Raw genomic sequence first — 23,238 nt, forward strand, 5'->3', positions numbered from 1 at the left:
ATCATGCCATCAGAAAACAGACCACACTTAGAGCCCCTGGATGCTTTAGACACAGAGCAGAGAAAGAGAGCAATAATCGTGTGACAGCTAAGAGGTGACAGCATATAGTGTTGTTTTGCTGGATTCTGATAACACGGTTCCTTTTGAACTAAGGACCTCTCTAGACCAGCGGTGGTGGGAGCAGGGGAGTGGGGGCGGTGGTGCAGTCAAAGTTATGGACATTGTTCGTGACTCAAGAGGATTTTCGGACTCCCCTGGTGGTCCAGGCGTTAAGACTCCTGCACATTAGCTGCAGGGTCCACAGTTTCAATCCCTGGTCAAGGAACTAGGGATCCCACATGCCACATAGTACAACCAAAAACTAACAAGAAAAACAGAATTTTCTATTGGCCAAGACTCAGAGCACTCAGAAATAGTCTGATGCCTGGCTAAAGACCATGCTGTAACCACTTGAGCTAGGAGTTCATATTAATAGACATCTAAATTTAAGCAGAGTCATATGATGCTTCGGCAATTAGAAATTAAGTCTCAAGAGAAAATAAAAACAGAAAAACTCAACTGAATGAAGCATCAGGCCACATTCATCAAAGTGGAGAAATTTCATTTATTCTGTTTTCCTCAGAGTCCATCATCAGTTTCTACATGTTTGCAAAACTCCAAGCTGTTTTTCTGAATGCCAAGGTCAGACCTACCGTACCCTGTCTTGTTACCAAAGTGCTGACTCTCTCCCGGTGACTGGACAGAGCAGTTGGAGGGGGACTCCAGCAGGAGAGTGTCATACGAGGATGGGTGTCCAGCCTGACGAGGAACCTTAAGACAAAATCAACTTTCTACTTTATAGTTTTAAAAAAGTTAAGGAGACTGTGTGTGTAGTGTTAATCGCTTAGTTGTGTCTGACTCTTTGTGACCCATGAACTGCAGCCCTCCAGGCTCCTCTGTCCATGAGATTTCCCAGGCAAGAATACTGGAGTGGGTTGCCATTCCCTTCTCCAGCAGAATCTTCCTAACTCAGGGATCAAACCTAGGTCTCCTGTATTGCAAGCAGATTCTTTACCATCCAAGCCACCAGGGAGACTATAAATTTATGCAAAAATCTAAAGGAGACTTTTTTAAATAAAGGAGAAATTAACTATGAATATCTTGACTGGTTATTAAACTGATACACCTTAGGATAACAGCAGAGATAGCTTAAACTTTTCTATGCCACTCATAGTTAAATTCATGACCATCTAATTGGTATGGAGAATGCAATTTATAAGAAACTGTTCACTAACTCTTTTTGCTTTGTTTTGCTGTTTTCTTTTAGTTTTAGAAGTCTACCAAAGTGTTCTGTTTATAAATCATACCAAAACTGTACCACTTGGGAAAAAAAGTTATGTTTCTTTTTAGGGAAAAAAAAATCAAATTCTAGACTCCAACTTTCACATTTTACTTAATTACAAACAAAGACATAATGCATTATTTTTCTGTACCCGCAAGAGGCAGGCAGACTGTAATTTTTATTGCATGTTAAGTTTTCACTGGATCCCAATATTATTAAGCTTTAAATCAGAGGGTTGGTTCCTTCAGCTAAGTGTAACAATACTAGCAAGTTAAAGGGAAAAAAAAGAAGAAAAGAACACCTCATCTGGGGCTGTAATATTTGCTGAAAAAAATCTACTTCAAAACATTAATCAAATTTTTCGCCTACTGGGCAACCATATGGTATAGCAGCATGTGAATCCCACAAACTTGCTGATCTCCTGTAACTGGGTGCAATTAATTACGCTGGCTGCATCCATCTCTTGGATTTTCGCCTTGTGAAAAAAAAAAAAAAAGTATTTATTGCAACAGCTTTTACAAAACAAGGGAATGAAAATCACAATTGATTAATGAGCTCAATGGAAATATTTCCGTTAGCAGATTTTTAAAACGAATAAGGATTAATACCATGGATGGAAAGGAATGCATGTTGAGATCCCCTTGTCCTTTCTGGAACCCCCAAAAGGTGGAGGTGGGGCGGGGAGCCCCGACATGCATAATTCACCAGCCTGCTTTAGATCGCAAGTAATAAAGCCTTAAACCGGTGAAGTAATAAAGAGGCTGGCTTTACAAGATACTATCCTGGGATACAAAAAGCCTGTTCTTTGATTTGAAAACACCCATATTAAATACTCAGTGGGTGAAGAATATTACAGGCCTGACAAAGAGCGGAAAGGAAAGTGGCTCTTACAAGGAAGCAACCCACTCTGTCTTTGGTGATTCAGGCGCTAAGCCGGCTGCACACATGGTCCGCTTGTGGTTTTAAGACCCCTCCATAAAAGCGAGCATCCGAGAGGAAGTCAGGGTGGTACCACTGCCCTCACCTGCCAGCTAAAGGTACAAACAATTCATACCTGCAGCCATCTTCCCCACCAGCGCTCAGCCCGTGTGCTTCTGACTTTTCCTAGCTGTCAGAAAGCTTCTGGGGGCTCAGCCATCACTCCTGCCTTCTAGGAGCTGGCTTCTGGAAAGACATGGGGGTCGCGATCTTTCCCTCAATGGGGAGTCACAGACCCAGGGATGGAGGTCTTAGCAGATAAGCAGAAGTACATGCACTCTGCCCCTTTCCAGAATCGCCCTCCGGGCTTAAGACCACACAAGCTAGCCAAGCAGTAATGAGGTCATCTCAGGCATCTTTATTTCAGGCAGCTCAGTTGCCCTTCCTCTGAAGAGACTGGTCCTAGTATTGGCCGTGTGTTCGATACTTAATGTTGGGAAAACAGACCAAGTACTAAATGTAAGTGGAAGACACACACAAGTTGGAGAGCTCAGATACTACATTACTTTTACAACTCTTTTATAAAGAGCTCTGATGAATGAGGCTTTGCAACTCTACTCACGCCAACCTTTCTCTTGACTGTGTCCACTGAAGTTAAACTTTTACCGGGAAATCCTGCACAGACAGGGCTTTGTGGCAGAGAACTAACATGTTATCATGTCCACGTGTTCTGTGTGGCTGACATGATGCCTTCTCTGATGGTCCTGTGTGCGGGTTCATTCTGTGCAGCAACACAGAGAAGACGAAGTCTTCTGCAGTCACCTGATGAACAAGAGCACCCAGAAGAAGAGGAAGACGCTTTTATCCAACAAAGGGTTAGTGAGTGATATTTTAAATGACAATATTTCAAGCAATTCATGCCTATGTTTATGTTAACATGTGTTAACACACAGGCACGAGTCGTTTTATTGGGCTTTGCTTCACTGTGCTTCAAAGATACTGCATTTCTTTTACCAACTGCAGGTTTGTGGCAGCTCTGCATTGAGTGAGTGTATTGGTGCCGTCTTCCCAACAGCAGTTTCTCACTTAGTACCTCTGGCCACATTCTGTTAATTCTCACAACATTTCAAGCTTTTTCATTATCATTGTATTATGGTGACCTGTCATCAACATTCTTTGATGTTACTACTAACAGCTGGCTAAAAGCTTGGATGATGGCTAGCATGTTTTATAATAAAGTTATTTTTTAATTAAAATATATATATATTTTAAAGACATAACACTTTTGCACACTTGGTAGACTACAGTATGAAGAGAACTTTTCTATGGACTGGGAAACCAAAAACTTTGTTGTTTGATTTATTGCAGTGGTCTGGAACCAAGCCTGTCACATATCCAAGGTATGGCTGTATAAGTTGTGAAATTTTGATGTAATGAAGAAAAAAAAAATGTTTATTTCCAAATAGCAGGCAGATCTAGGTGGGTAAAAGATTCTGAAGGCCACCATTTAGGGTGTTGGAAGGATAACTTAAAAAATAATCTTATTAAAATCATTTCAGGGGAGAATCAAAGCCACTTCACAAGCAGAGTAGAAGTTTTGAAGAAACCATCATCTGGTGAAAAGTAGGAGGAACGTACCGAGAAAATGTATTTGGCTTCTGGTAGGAAAAAAAAAAAAAAAATCTAATGGGAACTGAGTGAGCCAACTCCTTAAACCAGTGACCCTGCAGTGTACACCACCTCCCAGCCCCACCTCTCAGATGATCGCCAAACCCCTCCTACATGTGATGGTTGTTGGCTTAAAAGTTTAAAGAGCTAACAAAATGTTTTAACGAGATACAAATCTCAGAGATCGTTAATCAATACGTTCAATGTTATTTGTGATAATTCATCATGACATGGTATTAATGGGTTACTGTACCCTTCAGAGGTGAGATTAATGCAAATGAGCTGCCACAATTAACTTTACTGCTCCCAACTCACAGGAATGGACAGATGATTATAAATGACAACTATATGTCAATTACAATATCCAATAAAGTGAAGCTTAGAGAACAATCCATCTGCTTTTATTGCTCTTCCTTTGACGTCGCTGAATTTAGCTCAACCCACTGTTGTCACAATGTAGCCATTGTTTGGGGGAGGGGAAAGATTTCCCCTTTCCTTTCTTTCTTCAAGTTTTCAGTATCTTAAAAAAGTGCTTCCGAAACGTCCAAGCAAATAACGTTTTCTAAAGGAAGAAGACCACGGGACACAGGAATAAAGTACCGCGTGCATTCTCGGTGAGTTCAAGAAAACTGTATCCGTGTTCAATCTGAAACAGCAGGGCCAGCAAGGAAGCAACCTGTCCAGCTGTGTGTAATCTATTTATGCAATTAAAAACGGAAGACATTAGCACAGCATCCCGAAAAGCCATGAGTTTCGCTAAACAAAAGTTACTGGAGGATCCCTCTGTCGAGTTACAGGGGCTACAAAGTGAAAAGGCAGGTACAGGGCCAAGGGCAGGGAGGGTCAAGTCAGTTTGATGGCTGGCACTCAGTGCAGTCAGGTTCAGGGACAAGCCCTGCCTGCAGCAGGTTTCGAGGCCTGCGTGCTTTTTCCTGCCAGGAGGGGAGCGCCAGAGAGGATGCTCTGGAGCTGACGGGCATGATGCAGGGGTCCCTCCTCGCCCCGGGTCCCTTTACTGAGCAGGCAGGCCCAGGGCTTTGAGTGCTGGCTGAGAACTCACAGGCTGACACCCTTTTCTGCCTCGCCTGGGAGCTGCACTCCCACTGCCCCCTTCGCTGGCTGATGCTGGCTAAGCACTGACCGCCAGCCAGCCAGGCTCCCGTGTCAAGCAGGATCCACTCTGAGGCACCAGTCACACTCCAGAGCCCCTGGGGGAGGTAAGGGCAGACAGGCGGAAAATGGCCGCACCCTCCTACAATGTTTGCCCAGCCCTGGACCCCTCTCCCCACTCCCCTCCTGAAAGCACAACCCCCACCCCCCACACCACTGGAACGAGCAATTTGACTCAGGCTCTGCTGCCAGGGAACAGAAGAACTGCAGGCCAGGTGTCAAGGAGATGGAAATAGAACACAACTTCTGCAGGGCAATCGACTAGGAGCTAGCTAGGCAGTGATGAGGCAGCACGCACCACACTCCCTTTTGAACTTCCATCCAGAAAGGATTTCTTCCTTGTGTCTAAAATTACAATTACAACGCCAGGCCGTAAAAGGATCAGATGGGACAGTGGAAGCTACAGCTTTCTCTCTCCAGGATGCATCCCCAGGGCGCTCCTGAGTGCGCTTTTCCATTGGGGACCTGGGCCTCTGTGACTCCACACGATTCCAGCCTTGACCCAAGAACCCTGTTCGCTGGGTCATCACTTACAAGGATACTGTCAGCCTCAAGGCAGGCCAATCAAGTTCTGCCTGGGGCTTCTGTCTAGGGACCATGTTGGGTGGGGTAACCAGTTTCTTGGTGCCCAGGTCATTGGGATGCTGTTGATCTCTCAATGGCCACCTTGACACCCAACAAATAAAAGATGATCAAAACCAAGGGTTTAGATAAAGATGGGGGCCTGATGACATATGTGAGCTCTGGAAAAAGCCAGACTCTAAATCCTGGGTTGGCAAAGTATGACCACAGGGCCAAATCTGAACCTCTGCCATGGTACATCCCAGGGTCTAAAAATGCTTCACCTTTCTTAGGTTGTGGAGCAAGAAAGAATACTTTGTGACACATGAAAAATCACGTGGAATTCAGATTCCAGCATTCACAGATAAAGTTTTACTGGCGCAACAGCCATAGCCACTGGGCTCCCTCTTGTCTGAGCTGAGTACTTGGGTCAGACACCATCCAGCCTCAGCACCAAAAATATGTATTCTCTATCCTAGTGCAGAGAAAGCTTGCTGACCCCTGCATCTCAAGAACCAACGATGACCGTTTCAGCTTAACGGTAGTTTGCATTAGGGCTTTTCCATGGGCAACAGACACCTCCTGATGAATTACCTGAGGAGTCTATCCTTAGCTCGTCACACAAACCTGTGTGCCTCTCCCGTGCTTATGTGCTGAGATCCTAAAGAGAAAAAGTGGCTATCCAGGTGGGTTGTTTCTCTCACCTGACCCCTGGAATTTGTACATTCTTTGCTGAATGCCCGAAAGTGTTGAACAAAGTGTTAAAGGACACAAAACATATAGCATTAATCATTCCGATGTACGGGAGGTTTTGAGCCAAGCACTGAAAGAAAAAGTAGATTAAACGTGGGAAAGACACTTTTTTTTCCCCATGTACCTGAAGAACATATTTAATTTGAGAGGAAATCCCACCCCTGCCCAAGTGCTGCTCTAGCAGCGGGGGGCCTGCGGCGGTGAGCCGGGACACTACGGCCGGGCCTACTTGCGAAGCGCAGGTGCCTGGCGAGGTCAGAGAGATCCTGATGACTTTCACAGGAGATCACAAGGAGGGGAACTGGACTCTCTCCCCTCGTTTCAGGTTTCCTGCTTTCCATCAGGAGATAGCTCCAGGTTTAAATTTCTCTCCCCTGTTCCCTGCACACTCAGCTCCGTCTTGGGACCCGGGGAGCAGGCATCCTGAAAACAGATGAACTGTGCCTCTGCTGCCCCCCTGACGCCCGAGCTCAGGCTGGGCGAGCGGGAAGGTCAGCAAAAAATAAAAAGATAAAAGTAAAAAAGGGACAAACTACTTTGTTCTGTGAAGACTCATGGGCATTGACTCTGAAGGCGACTCTGGGTCCTTACTGTAACCCGTCTCCCACACTGGATTCTAACAGCACTATCACATTTTCCATACATTCTCTTGGCATGAGGTATGAATGGGCAAGACGGCTCCGGATGAATCACGGCCACCAGCAAAGGCATTTTCTTTAGGGACTGAGGGCTCCCATTTCACATTTTAACTCATTCGCTTTTTCGGAAACACTGAGTCAAAAATGAGTTTTTCAAACTGAAGAAATTGAAATTGATTTCTTAGGGTAAAAATTAACCTCAGAAAATAACTATGAAAGGTTGCTTATTAATTATTTTCTGTAATATACTTTAGGAATATTTCTTTTTTTATAAAAAAATGGAGACGAAAGTAGACAGATTTTTATGATCATATAAAACGTTATTGGATTCATATATTATAGGAGAATGAAACTCACTTAATTTGCAAAATGCTCAGTATGAGAAGAAACCACCCCTACCCCCCAACAGACATACACACACACTGCTTTTTCGAGACTCTTAAATCCACCTTGTTAAAACAACACCATCTTTCTGTTCTTTATTTCTTCACACATAACTGCCTTGGAGTTTCTAATATATTGTCGCTATTTCAGTCTTCTGTGGTGTTTCTACTTATTCAAAAGAGAAAGTGTTTTTCATCTGAATAGTAGTTTACTGGGAACTAGGGTGATATCCTCATTCCTTTTTAAGAAGGGAAGGAGCTGCTGCCAAGAAACTTGTCACTATTCCAGTGGCACCTAGCATCTCTCATAGAAAACTAAAGAGATGGCCTGGTGCTTTACAAGCAATTTAACACACACATGCACACACAGTGCAAGACAACCATTTTTCCTTTAGTCACCTGAAAAGTACTGCAACGTAACCACACACTAATTGCGGTACAAGTTAAACCATCCACAAGCATAACTTGGAGATCTGGCCAAGTCTGGTTCCAGACCACCACAATAAAGCAAGTATCACAATATGGCGAGTCACACGAATTTTCTGGTTTCCCAGTTCATATGAAAGTTATGTTGACACTACACTGTAGCCTATTAAAGGTGCAATGGCATCATGCCTATGTATATGTATGGTTGATTCCCTTCGCTGTTCACCTAGAACTATCACAACATTGTTTACTGGCTATACCTCAAAACAAAATAAAAAGTTTCAAAAGAATAAAATGGATAACCAACAAGGACCTACTGTGTAACACAGGAAACTCTGATCAACACTATGTAACAACCTAAATGGGAAATGAATTTGAAAAAAAAATAAGATAACATGTATATGTATCAGTGAATCATTCTGCTATATACTCGAAACTATCACAACACTGTTAATCAACCATACTCCACTATAAAATTTAAAAGTTAAAAAAACAAAAAAAAAATGAAAAATGCTTTATTGCTTAACAGTGCTAACCATCATCTGAGCCTTCAATGGGTCCTAATTTTTTTGCAAAAGTAGCATCCAAGATCACTGATCACAGGTCACCATAACAAATGATAACGGAGTAGTCTGGAATATTGCAGAAATTACCAAAATATGACATAGAGACACAATGTGAGGAAGTGCTGTTGGCAAAACGGCACAGACAGGTCTGCTCTACGCAGCGCTGCCACAAACCTTCAATTTGTAAAAGACCCAGAGTCTGTGAAACACAATAAAGTGAAGGGAAATAAAATGAGGTCCGCCTGTAACAGACATTGCTCCAAATACTACATGTCTGTCAGGCCATCAAGGTAGAAAGCCAAACATTAACAGACCAAGGAAATGCTTCCCAAAAGAAGATATAATAGGTAAGACCATTCAAGGTGCTTTATTTTTCCCTTCCTTTGGTGCTTGAAAACATTTCATTCTGCCCAATTTGGGGAGTGGGGGTGGTAATTCTGTTTTGTTTTCTTGAAGAGACACACAAGCAAACAAACAAACAAAACAGTGGTGTGAAACCAAGTTACAGGAACAACACGGACCCACTTCTTGACACACTCCAAATGCATGGTTCTGCTAATTAATTAACAAATTCAAGCTGGTTAAATAAAACCTTCTTCCAACACCTCCTATTTAATTGCAGTTTGGCACCAACAAATATATATCAAAATTATAGTATTTCCCCTGACAGGAAGCTCCTTCCTTCCACACACTCTTATGACTCTCGGCAGAGTAAGCCAGAATTGCTGACAGCCTTGAACACTGCTACAACAATATTACTATACTTGGCAAAGAAGTACCCTTGTGGCGAGAGAAAAGCTGTAATTTTGACTGTCACTTCATATTACACTAGATATTATTTCACTGTGTACACATGCACACACTCACAAACTCTTAATAGACTAGGGTTTTCACACTGCCTGCCTTTCCAATATAAATGGCAATATAATACCAGCCAATCGCCAATGGGATCCCGGCGAGAAACAAATGTTTTGCATTATGGAAACGTCGTTGGAGGAGGCCTTTGAAAGAATATTTCATTCCTTTGTCCCCCACTCAGGCCGCTGACACCCCACCATCAACTTCAAAAGCTAATTGCTTTGGTTATCAAAAGGATTTCACTGTTTGGTTTTTTTTAACCCCTTTGGAGAACAAGGTTATCGGGAACAAATTCTCTGCTGGAAAATGCCCATGATGCATGGCAAAGCAGGCACCATGAAATTCTTTGTATCCTAGGCACGAGTCAGATGCCTGAAGTGCAGAATTTCAAAATGTATCCTTCAAAAAAAATGTATCCTTTAAAAAAATGTATCCTTTTCATGCATTTACTTTGTGTTTCTTCTCACTTGGGGGAGCCTGTTTGACAGCAGTGGCTGCTGGCCATGACACAGTTAAGCCAAACTGGCAAACGCGGAACAGCCCACCACCCCAAACCTTGCCAAATCTGCATCCTGTCCCTAACAGACACCAGCGCGTGTCTTTGCAGTGAATTGAACACAGCATATGCTTTCCTCTTATGAGCTTCAGGCTGAAGCATATTGGGCCAGCTTCCCCACTGAGCCCTCTCCCCTGGCTTCGGTTTACAAGATGCTATGTTAATAAGGACTCTGTTGGTCCAGGGCGAGGAATTCGGTGATGTCAGTAGGAGCTCCAAAAGGAGAAGTTCCCCCAGAATCCAGGGGTGGGGGTAGGAGTGGAGGGGGTCAGGAGGGTGAATGCATAAGTGGAGAAAACTGCGACCTGCCTCCAGGGGAGAAGGCCAGAAATGGCAGCAGGAAAGGTGACAAGAGTCTTCCGGTCACCTTCCAGTAAAGAGTTTGCGCCAACAAAGCTGGTATGCAATCCACAGGATGCTTGGGAAACGAGGCTATTCAACAAGACTTCATCTTTGCCTTCCTCCTGCTTTTTTTTTCTTTTTCCTTCCTCCCAATTACTATTTCAAAAGATTTAAATAAGATTTAAACTTGTTTCACGGAGTCGGGGGACAGCCTCAGCAAGCTCTCTGCCCTCTGTTCAGAGAACGTATCCCAAACTTCCCCATGTCTGCTGACCACACCGAATTTAACAAGGTTCGCTGGTGAACTCGAGTAAGTTTCCCACAGTGACACATTAATAATAAGTTCCTGATCCCATCTATCCCAAGCCATGAATATGTAATGTTATAAAATGAGTCCTTTTCACACAACAGAACCTCAGACGTGAATAAATAAAAACTATCCATCACGAGCCTGTGAAAAATTAATGAGGGTTCAGAGACGCGAGGAAAAAATGGTGACCGAGGAGGAGTGGGCCAGTTCCTAAGGGCCCCCCTAACTTTCAGATGGTAAATATCCTTGCCCCCGCCCCTCACCGCACAACCAGGTGAGGGTGTAAAGGACCTGATTTTATTTGTCATTGGCGGAAGGCAGCCTGTCACCACAGAGTGGGTGTCCAAGCACGGGGAGGTCACGGCTTCTGATATTCGACCCATGATTCGAACTCTGGCAGCAGAGCCCGAGTTTGTTAATTCAGTTACGTACGGTTCTTAACCAACTTGCTTCCTGAAGTCCCGCTGGATGCTCACAGCCATTAGGGTGAGTGGGAATGGCTGGGCTGCTGCTAGGGTGAAATCACGCTTGCCCATCCTTCTAGAATGCATTACACAATCAAGGCCAGTCGCTGGGTGAGCACCCTTCAGAAGGCACTGAGCGGGTTCTAATCCTCTCATTATGACTCCACCCTACAAATGGGGAAACCGAGGCCTGGACGAACTAACTTAATTAACTCCCTAGAGCCTAACAACTGGTGAGAGGCAGAGCCAAACAAAGGGCTTCCTCTGGCTCCAGACCCCCGCCTTCCCACCTGCAGCCACTCCTCAGCATTCACGGGGTGAGTGTACTGACGTTGCTTCAGCTGCCTCCTACACCCACTTCAGGGCCTTCAGAGGACAAACCAGGCTTCCCGGGTGGCTCAGTGGTAAAGAATCTGCCTGGTGCTACAGGAGATGCGGGAGACATAGGTTTGATCCCTGGGTCAGGAAGGTCCCCCTGAAAAAGGAAATGGTAGCCCACTCCAGTATTCTTGCCTGGGAAATCCCGTGGACAGAGGAGCCTGGTGGCCTGCAGTCCATGGGGTCATAAAGAGTCGGACACAACTGGGTGACTGAGCACACACGCACAGAGGGCAAACCCTTGGGATGAATGCCTTTTATACTGGCTTTTCTCTGGAGCTGAAAATGTGGTCTTCGGGGACAATCACCATGGGGAAGATTCCAGAATCAGCCAGTAGGGACGACCCTGTTGATCCCTCCAAGCTCTACTCTTCCACCTTCCAAAGAGAGGAGAACCAGGTGCATGAGGAACTTCGGTATGACCGGGAGCATACCGTGCTGGTTTGATGCTAACTCTGTGCTTTCGCCTGGGCTATTCCTGCAACCAGGATGCCAAGTCCACCTCTGTCCACATGACGGAATCGCTCGGCCTTGGAGGAGCAGTGGAGCCTCTGTGATACCCCTCCTTCCCACTTCGGCCCAAGAGGCCCACTCAACAAAGCCAGAGGCTGCAGGTGATGGGTATGGACCAGCCAGGTGACATGAGTGAGGAGAGAGGGCCACATGTGAAAAAAGAGACACTAGGAGGGAGCCGACCTCAGGAAACCCCACCGCCCACCCCCAAGAGTCACCGAGACATGGGGCCAATGCTGCCAGATCATCCGGTTATTTCAGAGAAAACCAACAATCAAGAGTTTAAGGGAACTTGCTCCACTGCAAAAAGAGAAAGTGTGTGTGCGCCAAAGAAAACATGTCTACAGGCGGGATTCCACCGTGTCTACAATCATGTCAGGTTTAACGCTCTGGGCTCCTCAGAGAAGGCTGCTCTGCCCACGCCCAGGGAAGGGCCGGCTCAGGGCAGACCCTCGCTGGTTGCTGCACTGAACGGATTCACATCCTGACTCTCAATGGATGAACCGGAAGTTTGGGAAACTAATAAAACCAAAAACTTGCCAAGAGAGAGCAAACGCTATCAGGACACTGTTGAGAGTTCTACCTTTAATCAACCAGTAAAGACTCGGTGTTCCTCCATGCAGGGCTGCCTGGGGACCCAACAGGCATTAAGGGACAAGGGATTTTTGTGTTTCTTTGTCTTTCCTGAAAGGAACACCCAAAGTGGGGCTCGGTCCAGAGCAGAACCACTAAGGTGGTCCCAGGAGCCCCAGCCTCAAAAGACAGCAAAGAGCAGCTTAAACAAGAAGAAGGGAGGTAAATGGGCTGAGAGGTGGCTCGGCAGTTCAATTCCAGGGTGTGACTAAGCATGGCCAGCAATCCAGGAACAACACAAAGCCTGAAGCCAAAACAGAGGAATAAGCTAGAATCATATCAACCCCTTGTCTCTGAGGGACACGGGCTCAGTGTTCATCCTCTGACCAGCAATGCAGAGCATCAGCGGGTCCACCTAGACAGAGAGAGCTCTTCTCCTGCCAAAACCCGACTGGGTTCACTGGTGCACAGGAGAGAGAGCTCAAGGGAGGCATGAACTCTGCACAGCTCGGTGTTTCCTGAGCTCTGGCCTCATATTCCCGCATGAGTCACTAAATGTAAAGAAAAGTGGGGAAGCCCACATGAATGCCGACTGCAAGGGAGTTTATAAAACAGCAGGGGAATTGAGAGGAGTTCAGAAAATACTACGATTAAAATTTTTAAAGTGATAAATGCTCAAAGACAGACAGAAAAAAAAGTGTTTGGAAAGTAGGACACAGTGGCAAGAACTCTTGGCAGTTACAATTGAGAAATGCAACAGGTTTCAACGTACGGGTAGGAGTTAGATAAGAAGAGACTGGAGAATGGTGAGTGAAAACAGGAAGTGTGTTTTGAGCAGAAAGGACAGCAGGAAAGGAATGGAAGCTAGAAGTGTCTATGGAGATGAAGATGCAATTCCAGTTTAGCTGAAATACACGGTTTAATGGGTCTCCCTGGTGGCTCAGACAGTAAAGAATACACCTGCAATGAGACTGGGGTTCAATCCCTGGGTCGGGAAGATCCCCTGAAGGAAGGCATGGCAACCCACTCCATTATTCTTGCCTGGAGAATTCCATGGACAGAGGAGCCTGGCGGGCTACAGTCCGTGTGGTCACAGAGAGTCAGACACAGCTGAGTGACTAACACTACACACTGGGCATAATACAAGGAGGGTTTGTTTGGCGTTTAGGCATAGATTGGTTTGTAGTTTGAAAACAACTAAGCGATTTTTCACGGCAAGCAGATGACCTGCCAGATGTTGGGTTCTTCAGTCCCAATCTGCCAATACAATAACCATGACAGGTCAAATTCCATCCCGCCCAAACCCCTGAGTGTGAGATGTAAATCCGATACCAATGGATCACTCCCAATGGTTTAACCCATAGGAGCCTTTAACTCAGTAAGGCTGTAGCAGACATTCCATCTTCGACCTCATCACTCCTCCTCCCAGACCCCATCTCCATGGATGGTACCACCACGTCCAAGCAGCTTAACCCTTCATCCTTCCTTTTCATGGACCATACCTATCATCCCCTCACTCCACTACCACTGTTGACCGAATCTTATTGGTTTCACCTCCTTATCCTCTGTCACAACTGCCTCCTCCTAGTATTTACTGCTAACACATCTGTTCAGAAACTCATCATTTCTTGCCTGGGTGGCTGAAATCCTCTCCCAGCAGGTAGCCCACGCTCCTTTCTCATGGAGGTGCCAGAATGGCCTCCTAAAAGGCGAGTCTGATAATTTCACGACCCTGCTCTAAATTCCTCCTACGGCTCCCCGTGGCTTGGATGTAATAAATGTTTATTGAACGAATGAGCTCTCCGATTACATGCTGTTCTCTGCCTGGCACAGTGAAGGTCAGGCTTATGTGAAACATACTTCTGAGCAGAGTTGGACAATGAACAAAGTGGCTCATTCTGAATTCCACACCACCCCCACGCACTGATCCCTCTGGGGAGACTCAGGAGGTACAACTATAGGGGGAAGGAGGTCAGAAAACAAGACTGGGACCAACTCAAGGAAGAGTTGGAGGCTAAGAAGTTTGGGACTCAATGGTGCTTTACATGATCACCTCATTCAATTTTCAGAAAGTCTGGACTCATCCTGTAGGAAATGAGGTCGATTCTATTATTACCCACTGTGGCATTTTAAGGATGGCCACAAATTCTTCAACACTTCCACTATCAGAAAATGGGGCACATGTCCACCCCCCACGAATCCAGTGGGCTTTGTGATGGCTTTGACCATGGAAGTGAGGCCGACGTCTGTTTCTAGACCCAGGCCTTAAGAAACTGGCAGCTTCTGTTTCCTGTCTTTCAGAATACTTTCTCTGGGATCCCTGAGCTATGACATAAGAAGCCCACCTATACAAAACCGCCAAGTTGGAAAGGTCATGTGTCAGTACTCTGGGCAACTGTCACCCTGGAAAGGTGCCAGGCATATGGATGACCACCCTGGACCAGCCGATCCAGCTCGTTCATCAGCAGAGAACCACCGAGTGACCTCAGCTGACGCCACACACAGCAGAAGAATCACCCAGCTGAGCCCCGCTGGAATGCCTAATTCATGAAAATCACAAGCCAAAATGGAACACGGTTATTGCCCTAAGCTTCAAAGTTTGGGGATAATTTGTTATGCAGAAATAGACTGCAACACCCTCACTTTTACAGGTGAGCTACATGTGGCTTCAAAAGGTTCACTGACTGACCTATGGTCTCTTGGCTGGAAAGTTGTGCATAGCCTGGATTAGAAAGTCACCCTGCCTGACTCAGATGTACACAATGCAATCCCTCAAAAAATAAAGCCACACGGGCAGGGTGAGCTAACTAAATTCCTCCATGCTCTCCGGATTGTGTAAACAGTGCCAAAATGCTTCGCCTCTCCTTGTGTGACTAACCTGTAAGTACAGCTAACCACTAGGTGCTTCCCACACCTCCCACCCTCTCCTCTTCAGCCAGAGTCTCATGTGACTGTGTTCACTGCTGCGAAGACTAAGCTCTGTGATGACCAAGAAATAAAGATAAACCCAAGCACAAGAGACAACCTCCCACCCCAAAGGCGGCTCCTCACTGGGGTGAACAACCATGAGGCTCCTATCACCCTAGAAAGAAAACAACGGGGACATTTATTTGAATTGCTCTGTGGATTCCTTGCCTAAATCTAGATTTTGGAGAACTGTGAGCTCTAAAAATCTCAGGATTGGTTCCCGGGATCTTGAGACTGCCGATGATATTCAAATGCTGCAACAACCCAAGAAGCTGACACACACGGGCACGCTTGCAGCATCTAACAATGTGAAACTTCAGCAGATCCTGGCTCATGTTTCAGTGAATGAGACGATGGAAGCAAGAGTGTGTTTACATGGGCTTGTGATTTCCTCTGAAGAGGGACACACGCTCATTCCTTCGACCTAAGCGAAATTCCCAGGACAAAACAGATTTGAAAGTCAGGTGGACAAGAAGACCATCTGTGGATGAGATAACATACGAAATCACCAACATAAATTTCTTTAAAAAATAGGACTCAAGATGACAAAAGAGCATCCACAGACCTGTTCACAGTTGCCCTGAAAATAGAGTTTAAAGTAATTAGTCGCTGGTCTTGATATACTTCTGGAGCTCCATAAAATAAATCTGACCATCTTCATTTGATAATGGATTTCCACAAATTAAACCAAAAATGATGAAAACCACTGCAGACTGACAGAATTGTTAAGACGATGAGGTCTTTCAGAGCAACTGTTTTACACAAACAGAAACGAGGAATTTGAAAGTGGATCTCTTTGAGTTTCTGAGGAAAACAGGTCCCACTCTGTCTCAGTTCCTGCTCTTTCGTGATTGACTGAGAAGGACGCAGAACTTTCAGATTCTTCCCTGGTTGGCTTTTATGCCCCATTTCGGCAGATACACCATCCTCGGAGCAGCCAAAGTACCCAGACAAATGCCCCCAAAATACTCAGGCCCAGCAACTGAAAGGGAATGATGTACAACTCACACCCAGTATTCATTTAAGAAAACTGTAAAATAGCACAGCTAGTCACTTTTGAAAACAGGCCAAAATAAGACTGCGTTCAACAGAGAAGTTCATAGGAAAAGAAACCTGGTTTTGGGGCCAGACGGGCTTGGGTTGGAATTTCATGACCAGTGCTAATAGTGACACAGCTCTGGGTAAAGACTTCAAAACTGAAAGGGTCTCCATCTTTGCTTCTGCAAAAGTTAGAGCCCCCTCTGAGGCCCACAAGGCAGGGGAGGGTGCCTAACAGGTGCAGGGGAGGGTGCCTAGCAGGTGCAGAGGCAGAACTTGAAGGTCTGGACTGTCTATCACCATTCCTAGCAGGGCAGCAGAGGGTTAAGAACACAAGCCTCGGGACCTGGCAGCCTGGGTTCCAGCCCTGCCTCCACCACTGGCACCCACTGTGTGAACCTACATCAGTTAGCCAGTCTCTCTTTGCTTCCTTTTGAAATTATTATTATTTTATTGAAGGATAGCTGTTGGGAGTCCTCACCTCACAGGGCAGCCTTAAGGGTGAACAGCACTAATGTGCGTAAGATGCACACGGTTAGTGAGAATCAAGTGTGTGCTGATACGAATACTGTACCTGCTGTGGAGCCAGTGCTGCATGACTAGCTTACTCTGAATCTGTATAGGGCCACAGAGTAAACACTTTGGTCTCTGGGGCTTCACAGGGTCTCTGTCACACAGATTTCTTTGCTTTCTGTGTTTTCTTGGGTCACAAAAAAGATTTTTTTTTTGAAAAAAGGAAATAAATAACAGGCTGTGGGATGGATTTAGCCCGCAGGCCATAGTTTGTTCATACCCAGCTCTTTCTAATCACAGTTATTCGGTGGTGACTTTCAAACTGTGAAATGCCTAAGACTTCACCCTATTTGTAAGCTAAGGGGTTACCTGCCAAGTTTCATGGAGGCCACCAGTAGATATGACTCCAGCTCAGATACAAAATATTTGCTCACGTAAGCATTGCCAACAGCATGAAGCACGTATCTTCATCAGCTCCCATCACTGCCAGTAGCAAGCCCATGGGGCTGAGGGGAGCAGGCCAGGTGGATGCTGTGTCCAGAGCGGCCTGGGGTCACGGCTGAGGACCAATGAGCCTAGGACTCCAAATCCTTCAGCAAACAAACCTGTCTCAACTCTGTCCTGCACAATAAAACAACCCTGCCCCTCTGCTCGTATGGGAGACAGGATCGCCACATTTCAACATTTCCTGGGAGAGACAATCCAGAACAAAAGTTGCTCCCAAGCCCTGCAAAGCCAGGGGAGGCCCTGTCACTCCAGAGCTGCGTCCCAACAATGATCGGAGGAAACACCAAAGCTAACGTTACCTAAATCTGAAGATTCTTTCTATGAACTAATCAAGCAGGCTTATCATTTTTTAAATGTCCATTGAAAAACAACAACAGTTGGCAATTTTGTGGCTTCAAATTGAACCCCACTGAGACGAAAAGTTAGATCTATGACAATCACATGCATCATTTCTGTCGAAAAGGTGCCTTTAGTTAAAAACAGAAACTAATTTGTAAATGGGAATTAAATGCATACTCCACAAAAAAAAAAAAAAAAAATCTGGTGAAAGGGAGGGAAAAAAAATTCCTGCGTGTAGATATAAATGTTTCTTGACAGATGTAAATGAAAACTAATATGGTGACATTTTTCAAATTAGCCAGTGGAAAACACAGTGTCTGCTTCCTTTAGCTTTTTTTTTAAACAGCCTAAGCACTTTTCAGTTATGTTGGCCTCAGAAAGTATTTATGAAAAGAATAATAAATAATTAATTCCACTGGCTGGGAGCTTACAACTCCTTTCTGCTTCGACAATATACATTGAAACACTGTTTAAATTACAGGAGCAAATTGATTCAAAAGGCTTCCATTAGTGAGCTGGCAAACAGGTCTGAAGCCGACTAATAAATTTTAGATAAAGATGTAAAGATGGGGCCTTTGATGAGGATGGCAACACGAGAGTGCTGATCTCCAAGTCACTAGTTTGTTAAATCAGTGGCTAACGTCTAGCTTTCTCTCTGTCTTATAACTCACTGTGTTAACATGGGCAGAGTCAGATCGGAGTGCCTGACGTGTGCGCGGCGGCTACTCACGGGCCTGGGAGTAACACAAGATCCCAGTTTCCAGCTGAGTGTCCCTTTCCACCACTCCATCTAACAGGTTTCACAGTGCACTGTTCAAAGATAATCAGGCCCAGCCCACCTGTGACATTAAAAAGTTCCACCTATGATGCATCTTGCAGCTTCAAGTTACATCTGAGGTAAACTTCTTAATCGAAATCAAGAAACTATGTTTTTTCTTGAATGATATGATGAAGTTCTTCCTTCCATGTGGACACACATCCTGTAAGCAGGCTGAACCTGCTGCTCGAGAAATAGTGGAATATTACACAGCTATTAAAAAGAATAAGTATGTTTACTGGCCTGGAAGGTAGGTATCGTATTCAACCTAGGGATGCTAAAGCAAAAACCCACTTACTTTAGGAAAAGTGAAAAAAGCCTTACACATGTGTGTTACATATGTTAATGTGAAGAAGGGTGTGCAAGAACACATAAACTACTAACCAAGGGTACCTGGGGGCAGGCAGTGGGGTTGAGGGGGGGGGTAAAAGGGGGGAAGTTTAATGTTCAAACAAGCATCTCTTTTCTAATTGAAAAAAAATCTAATAGCAAACAGTCAACATGAACCATTAAAGATCTTACACAAAACTGTAATATGGGCAAGTTACTTTTTCAGTTGATTCCTACCTGGCCCATTTGGGGAAGCTTGTCAAGGATGCATTTTTTTTACCATCCACCTTTCCACCCATCTGACCAATAAGCCAGTCCAAGGACATGGTGGACTAAGAGTGTGCAGCTTGGGAACGAGCTGGGTCTGGAAGGAGGTTCTGGCTCCACTTGCTGGCGCCCCGTGTGGCTCCAGGTCACGCTATAGCTAACATCCAAGTGTAAAACGACCGCAAGAACAACAGTGACTACATGAGTCAGGAGCCTATGATGTCCTGGATCCATGTTCTCCCTTCCCCACTGCATCCATCGAAATCTCGGCACAGCTGCCTCTGGGTGCCATACACCATGCTTGGCCGTGACAGCGCCCCAGGCTGATAACTCCAAAACTCATTCCAAGGAATTCAAATATATACCTTCTCAAGTTTGCACCACTTACCAACAGGGGGAAAGGCAGATTTTTTTTTATAAAAGGAATACCGTATGTTCCTTTGCCTCATTTCAGAGAGTCACATGTTAAATGGATTGCGTGGTATTCCCAGCCTTGGCCCCACCATTAGGAAAAGTGGAATTTACAGATGAAAACCCCAGAGCACTTTCTGTCACTACATGTGGGTTTAAAGCAGCTGAGGTGAGTAGAATGAGATCTTTCAGGGCAGGTTTCTGGAAAAAATAAAAATAAAAAGCATCATTGGCCGGTTGGCTGCTCAACGCCACGGGCTTGGTATACAAGCCCCACGCGCTCAGTTTCCCTGAGACCCTGCCGACTCCACCCCAGCAGGATGGAGATGGGGCACCCTTGTCAGGTTCTTGTTTGGGAAAAGTTGGGAAAATCAGACACCTAACACTCGCATTCCGATTCTAATGGGCTACGAAATAAAATATCCAAATTGTGCAAGTGGAGAAAATGGAGTGAAAAGTGAGAGTTAGTTCTTTTTAATTAAGATCTTAATTATTTAACAGCAAAACAAGCAATTAATTTCCAAGTGGCTACATTAAGCATTCCACACTGAAATGAGGCAGAAAGAACAACATGAAAGTACTCTCTCTTCCTTCTTAGATAAACATACGATTAGGAAATTGTATGTGTGTCTGTGTGTGTGAGTGAGAGAGAGAGAGAGAGAGAGACAGTCGCACAAAGAGATGGACAATGTGCTTGTCGAGTGCTTGTCAGGTGATGCTGGCAGCAAGGAGCCCAGCTCCACTAGCTCAGGGAACCCTCACACCGCCCAGGCAGTGGCCACTCTATTACTTCCACCTGACTGATGAGGAATCTCCAGTTTCGAAAGACCCAGGAGCCCACGCCTAGGCCCCTGCCACTCAACACGGAGCCGACCGGACTCCAGCTTCCACACAGCCTTCCAGCCACAGATATGCTCTACTGCCTGCAGAGAAAAGCAACAGGAGAGGGACAGAACAGAAAGCAGACGGGGAGGCTGCAGGAGGGGCCCCAGGCCTTCTGTAGAAGGCCGGACGGCAAGGATTTGGTGGGCTTTCGGGGCACACGGTCCCTGTCCTGGCTCCTCCCTCTGCTGCCCCGGGGCGAAGGTGGCCACGATGGCACCCGGGGGTCGCGGGCAGCGCAGCAGCAGCACCGGGCCTGGAACCGCAGCCCCCATCCATGTCGACCCGACAGATTCGCAGGAGCTCCCCTTCCCATACTGAGAAGATGGGGGCCACAGTGGGGAGAAGGAAAAAGAAAAACAAAGGCTGTCCTGTCCTGAGCCTGGCTCAGAAAGGCATAGTGCCTCCACACGCATAAGAATAAAACTCCCTAAGTCATCTCTCAATCCCGAAACAGCCTTTCAGGCTGGTCCCAGAAGAGTTGCCTTGAGGCCTGTAACCCACCTTCTCCTCAGTGGTCCCTGGGGCCCTCCGTGGTGACGAGCAAACTCATGTCAAACGTCACTGCAGGAGGATGGAGACCCCAGAAGTGACCTCCGTCAGAGTATTCACAGCCACACGGAGGACAGCATGGCCAGACACGAGCCACGCAGAGAAAAATGCACCTTTCACCGCTTCAGGGCAGAAAGGTACCACCACCAAACATGTGCTTCCCTGCTGCATCGGGGGAAGGGCGTGAGATGGCAGGAGGGCTGGGTTTCTGAGGGATGGAATCAGTAAGGCTGCTTCCTCCCTGCCAGGCCCGGGGCTGGCCCAGTCCACCCCACGGGAGCGTCCTCTAGAGCCTGGGAGCTGGCCTGCTTGGAGGTGTCGGGGAGTGATGTCCCTTTTACTTACTCGAGATAAGTGGCAGAGAAATCTCCAGGAGTCCTGGCTCAGGCATTCTCATCAGTAATTATAAAACTGAAAGTTATGATCCACGCTTGAGCAGAACAGAACGAGCCAGTGGTCCTTTCTTTTCCTCTCTTTGTTTAAAGCCCGTATCACACAGACTCTGCAAAGTGGTGAAAACCTCACTGTAAATGGGCTGGAGCCGTGAAGCACTCACTGGAGGGGTTTCACTGCCACAGGGCTATGCTGGACATCTGCTGATTTTACCTGCTCTGCGTCGGCACCCCTTCTTCTGACAGCTCCCTCATCACCCCTGCACAAACCCAGCTCCTTTCGGGTGCACTTCTGGGGAGCCCGACCCCACCTACTGAATCAAGAGGTGAACCTGTGATGCAGGCTGGACCAATCAGAAGGGACCACCATGCCAGGTTCAGAGAGGGCCCTATGACTTGGGCTGGACCACTCTGAGTGGAGACCAAAGCACTGACTGAAGCGATTGGGAGGAGATTTGTCCAAGGTCACCGAGGGGACAGGAGGTTAGCCCTGCAGTGCTGGCTTGTGAGGGGGTGGAAGACGACACCCAAGGAGCGCCAATGTCAGGAAGACACGGCTGAGGGACAGAACAAGCCCAAAGCAGGAGGAGCCCGGGAGCAGTGGGCTACACAACGGTGTTTGTAGTCGTTGTCTGAGAGTCTTTTATTCCAAAGGCCCTCAGAGAATGATGCTAAGAGGCTCCTACAGAAACTGCATCTATACCACATACACGTAACGATGCTAAGAGGCTCCTACAGAAACTGCATCTATACCACATAGATGTAATCCCATACGGATGATCTTCAGGGCAGTGCATCTACAAAGAATGTTTCTCTTGGCCTGTCATCTCCCCGCATCCCAGACTGGCCTGTCACCGAAGGCCCAAGGCCCACTTCTGGCTACTCAGAAGACCCAGGAGCTGTCAATCCAAGACCATCTGTGGGGGCTTAGGCAGGGGCCATCTTTGATTCTAAAATATGATCACCTCCCATTCTCCTGTCCCTTCCCCCTTGTCTGGCCCTCTCTTAATGTTTTCATTGCCTGATACCCTCTTAATGCCATATTGGCTAAGAGATTGAGCATCTTAGGGACATGGGTAATATCCAGAGACAGCCAAGTGCATGGCTGAAACTGCCCATTATAAGCTTTGAACATCATTATCTAGCCCACGGGTGGCCATATTGTTGTTTCTGAGTAATATTTATTGAATAAATAGACAAGAAGATCATCTCAAATAGACTGCAGGCCCATTGAAAGAAAAGGTGGTCATCTGTAGTCTTGAATCTTCCAACAGGACCTAGCAGAATACTCTGTATGTAAAATGCTCAAAATATATTTGTGGAATGAAGACAAACACCCCTCTACCAATAAAAAAGCACTTCCAAGCTCACTTATAGATAGCTGGTACTGTCTGTAATTTACGGGGAGAGAGAGGAGGAGGCAGGATGCATACTCCCTATTTCTTGATTTCATAAAGGCCTAATCATATATGATGAGGCCGTGGGCTCTACTGGGTCTTCCTATTTGCATTATTGATCTAAAATATAACTTACACAGGCAAATTCTGAATGCAAATTATCAGAATTGGTGCAGACACACGTGAGGAGCTACAAACATGACTGTACAAGACCCTGCCTTATACTGCTATAACACTCAACACAGGACTGCACACAACATATTGGAAAAAGTGTGGTATCACAACTGTACCCTCAAACTGGGATCTGAGAGTTGGAGCTTTCACAGTACCCCTTATTCAACGGCATGCAGTTTAAATGACAGATTTTTCTTCTGGAGTTAGAAGGCCAAATGATTGCAACTATGGATGTCAAAATACATCGGCAGTTG

The 23,238-nt window shown here is 46.0% G+C and overlaps 1 protein-coding gene and 1 long non-coding RNA gene across 30 annotated transcripts in view; one reads left to right on the forward strand and one right to left on the reverse strand.

Moving 5' to 3' along the window:
- The window catches only part of WWOX (WW domain containing oxidoreductase), a 918,690-nt gene that overhangs the window by 761,572 nt on the left and 133,880 nt on the right, over nt 1-23,238 (reverse strand). The window contains exons 6-7 of one of the 29 annotated variants that reach the window (XM_081513880.1): nt 2,949-3,061; nt 1,462-1,796 (exon numbers count right to left, since the gene is read on the reverse strand). The exons of 23 other annotated variants lie outside the window; for them this stretch is intronic. In XM_081513880.1, the coding sequence (XP_081370006.1) occupies nt 1,763-1,796; nt 2,949-3,061 (147 nt within the window). In that variant the 3' untranslated portion in view covers nt 1,462-1,762. Of the gene's footprint in view, nt 1-1,461; nt 1,797-2,861; nt 3,062-4,292; nt 4,603-4,967; nt 5,116-23,238 lie in introns of those variants that run through there. 5 more of the 29 variants (XM_081513877.1, XM_081513878.1, XM_081513876.1 and 2 more) reach the window with 5 other exon arrangements.
- On the forward strand, nt 11,059-17,962 carry LOC145514890 (uncharacterized). Its single transcript, XR_014060547.1, has 2 exons — nt 11,059-11,251; nt 14,700-17,962. It is a non-coding gene; the product is annotated as an uncharacterized LOC145514890 (long non-coding RNA).

The sequence above is a fragment of the Giraffa tippelskirchi genome, chromosome 7 (genome assembly GCF_054371585.1).
Source record: "Giraffa tippelskirchi isolate mGirTip1 chromosome 7, T2T-mGirTip1v1.2.pri, whole genome shotgun sequence".
In the NCBI taxonomy this organism is placed as follows: domain Eukaryota; kingdom Metazoa; phylum Chordata; class Mammalia; order Artiodactyla; family Giraffidae; genus Giraffa; species Giraffa tippelskirchi.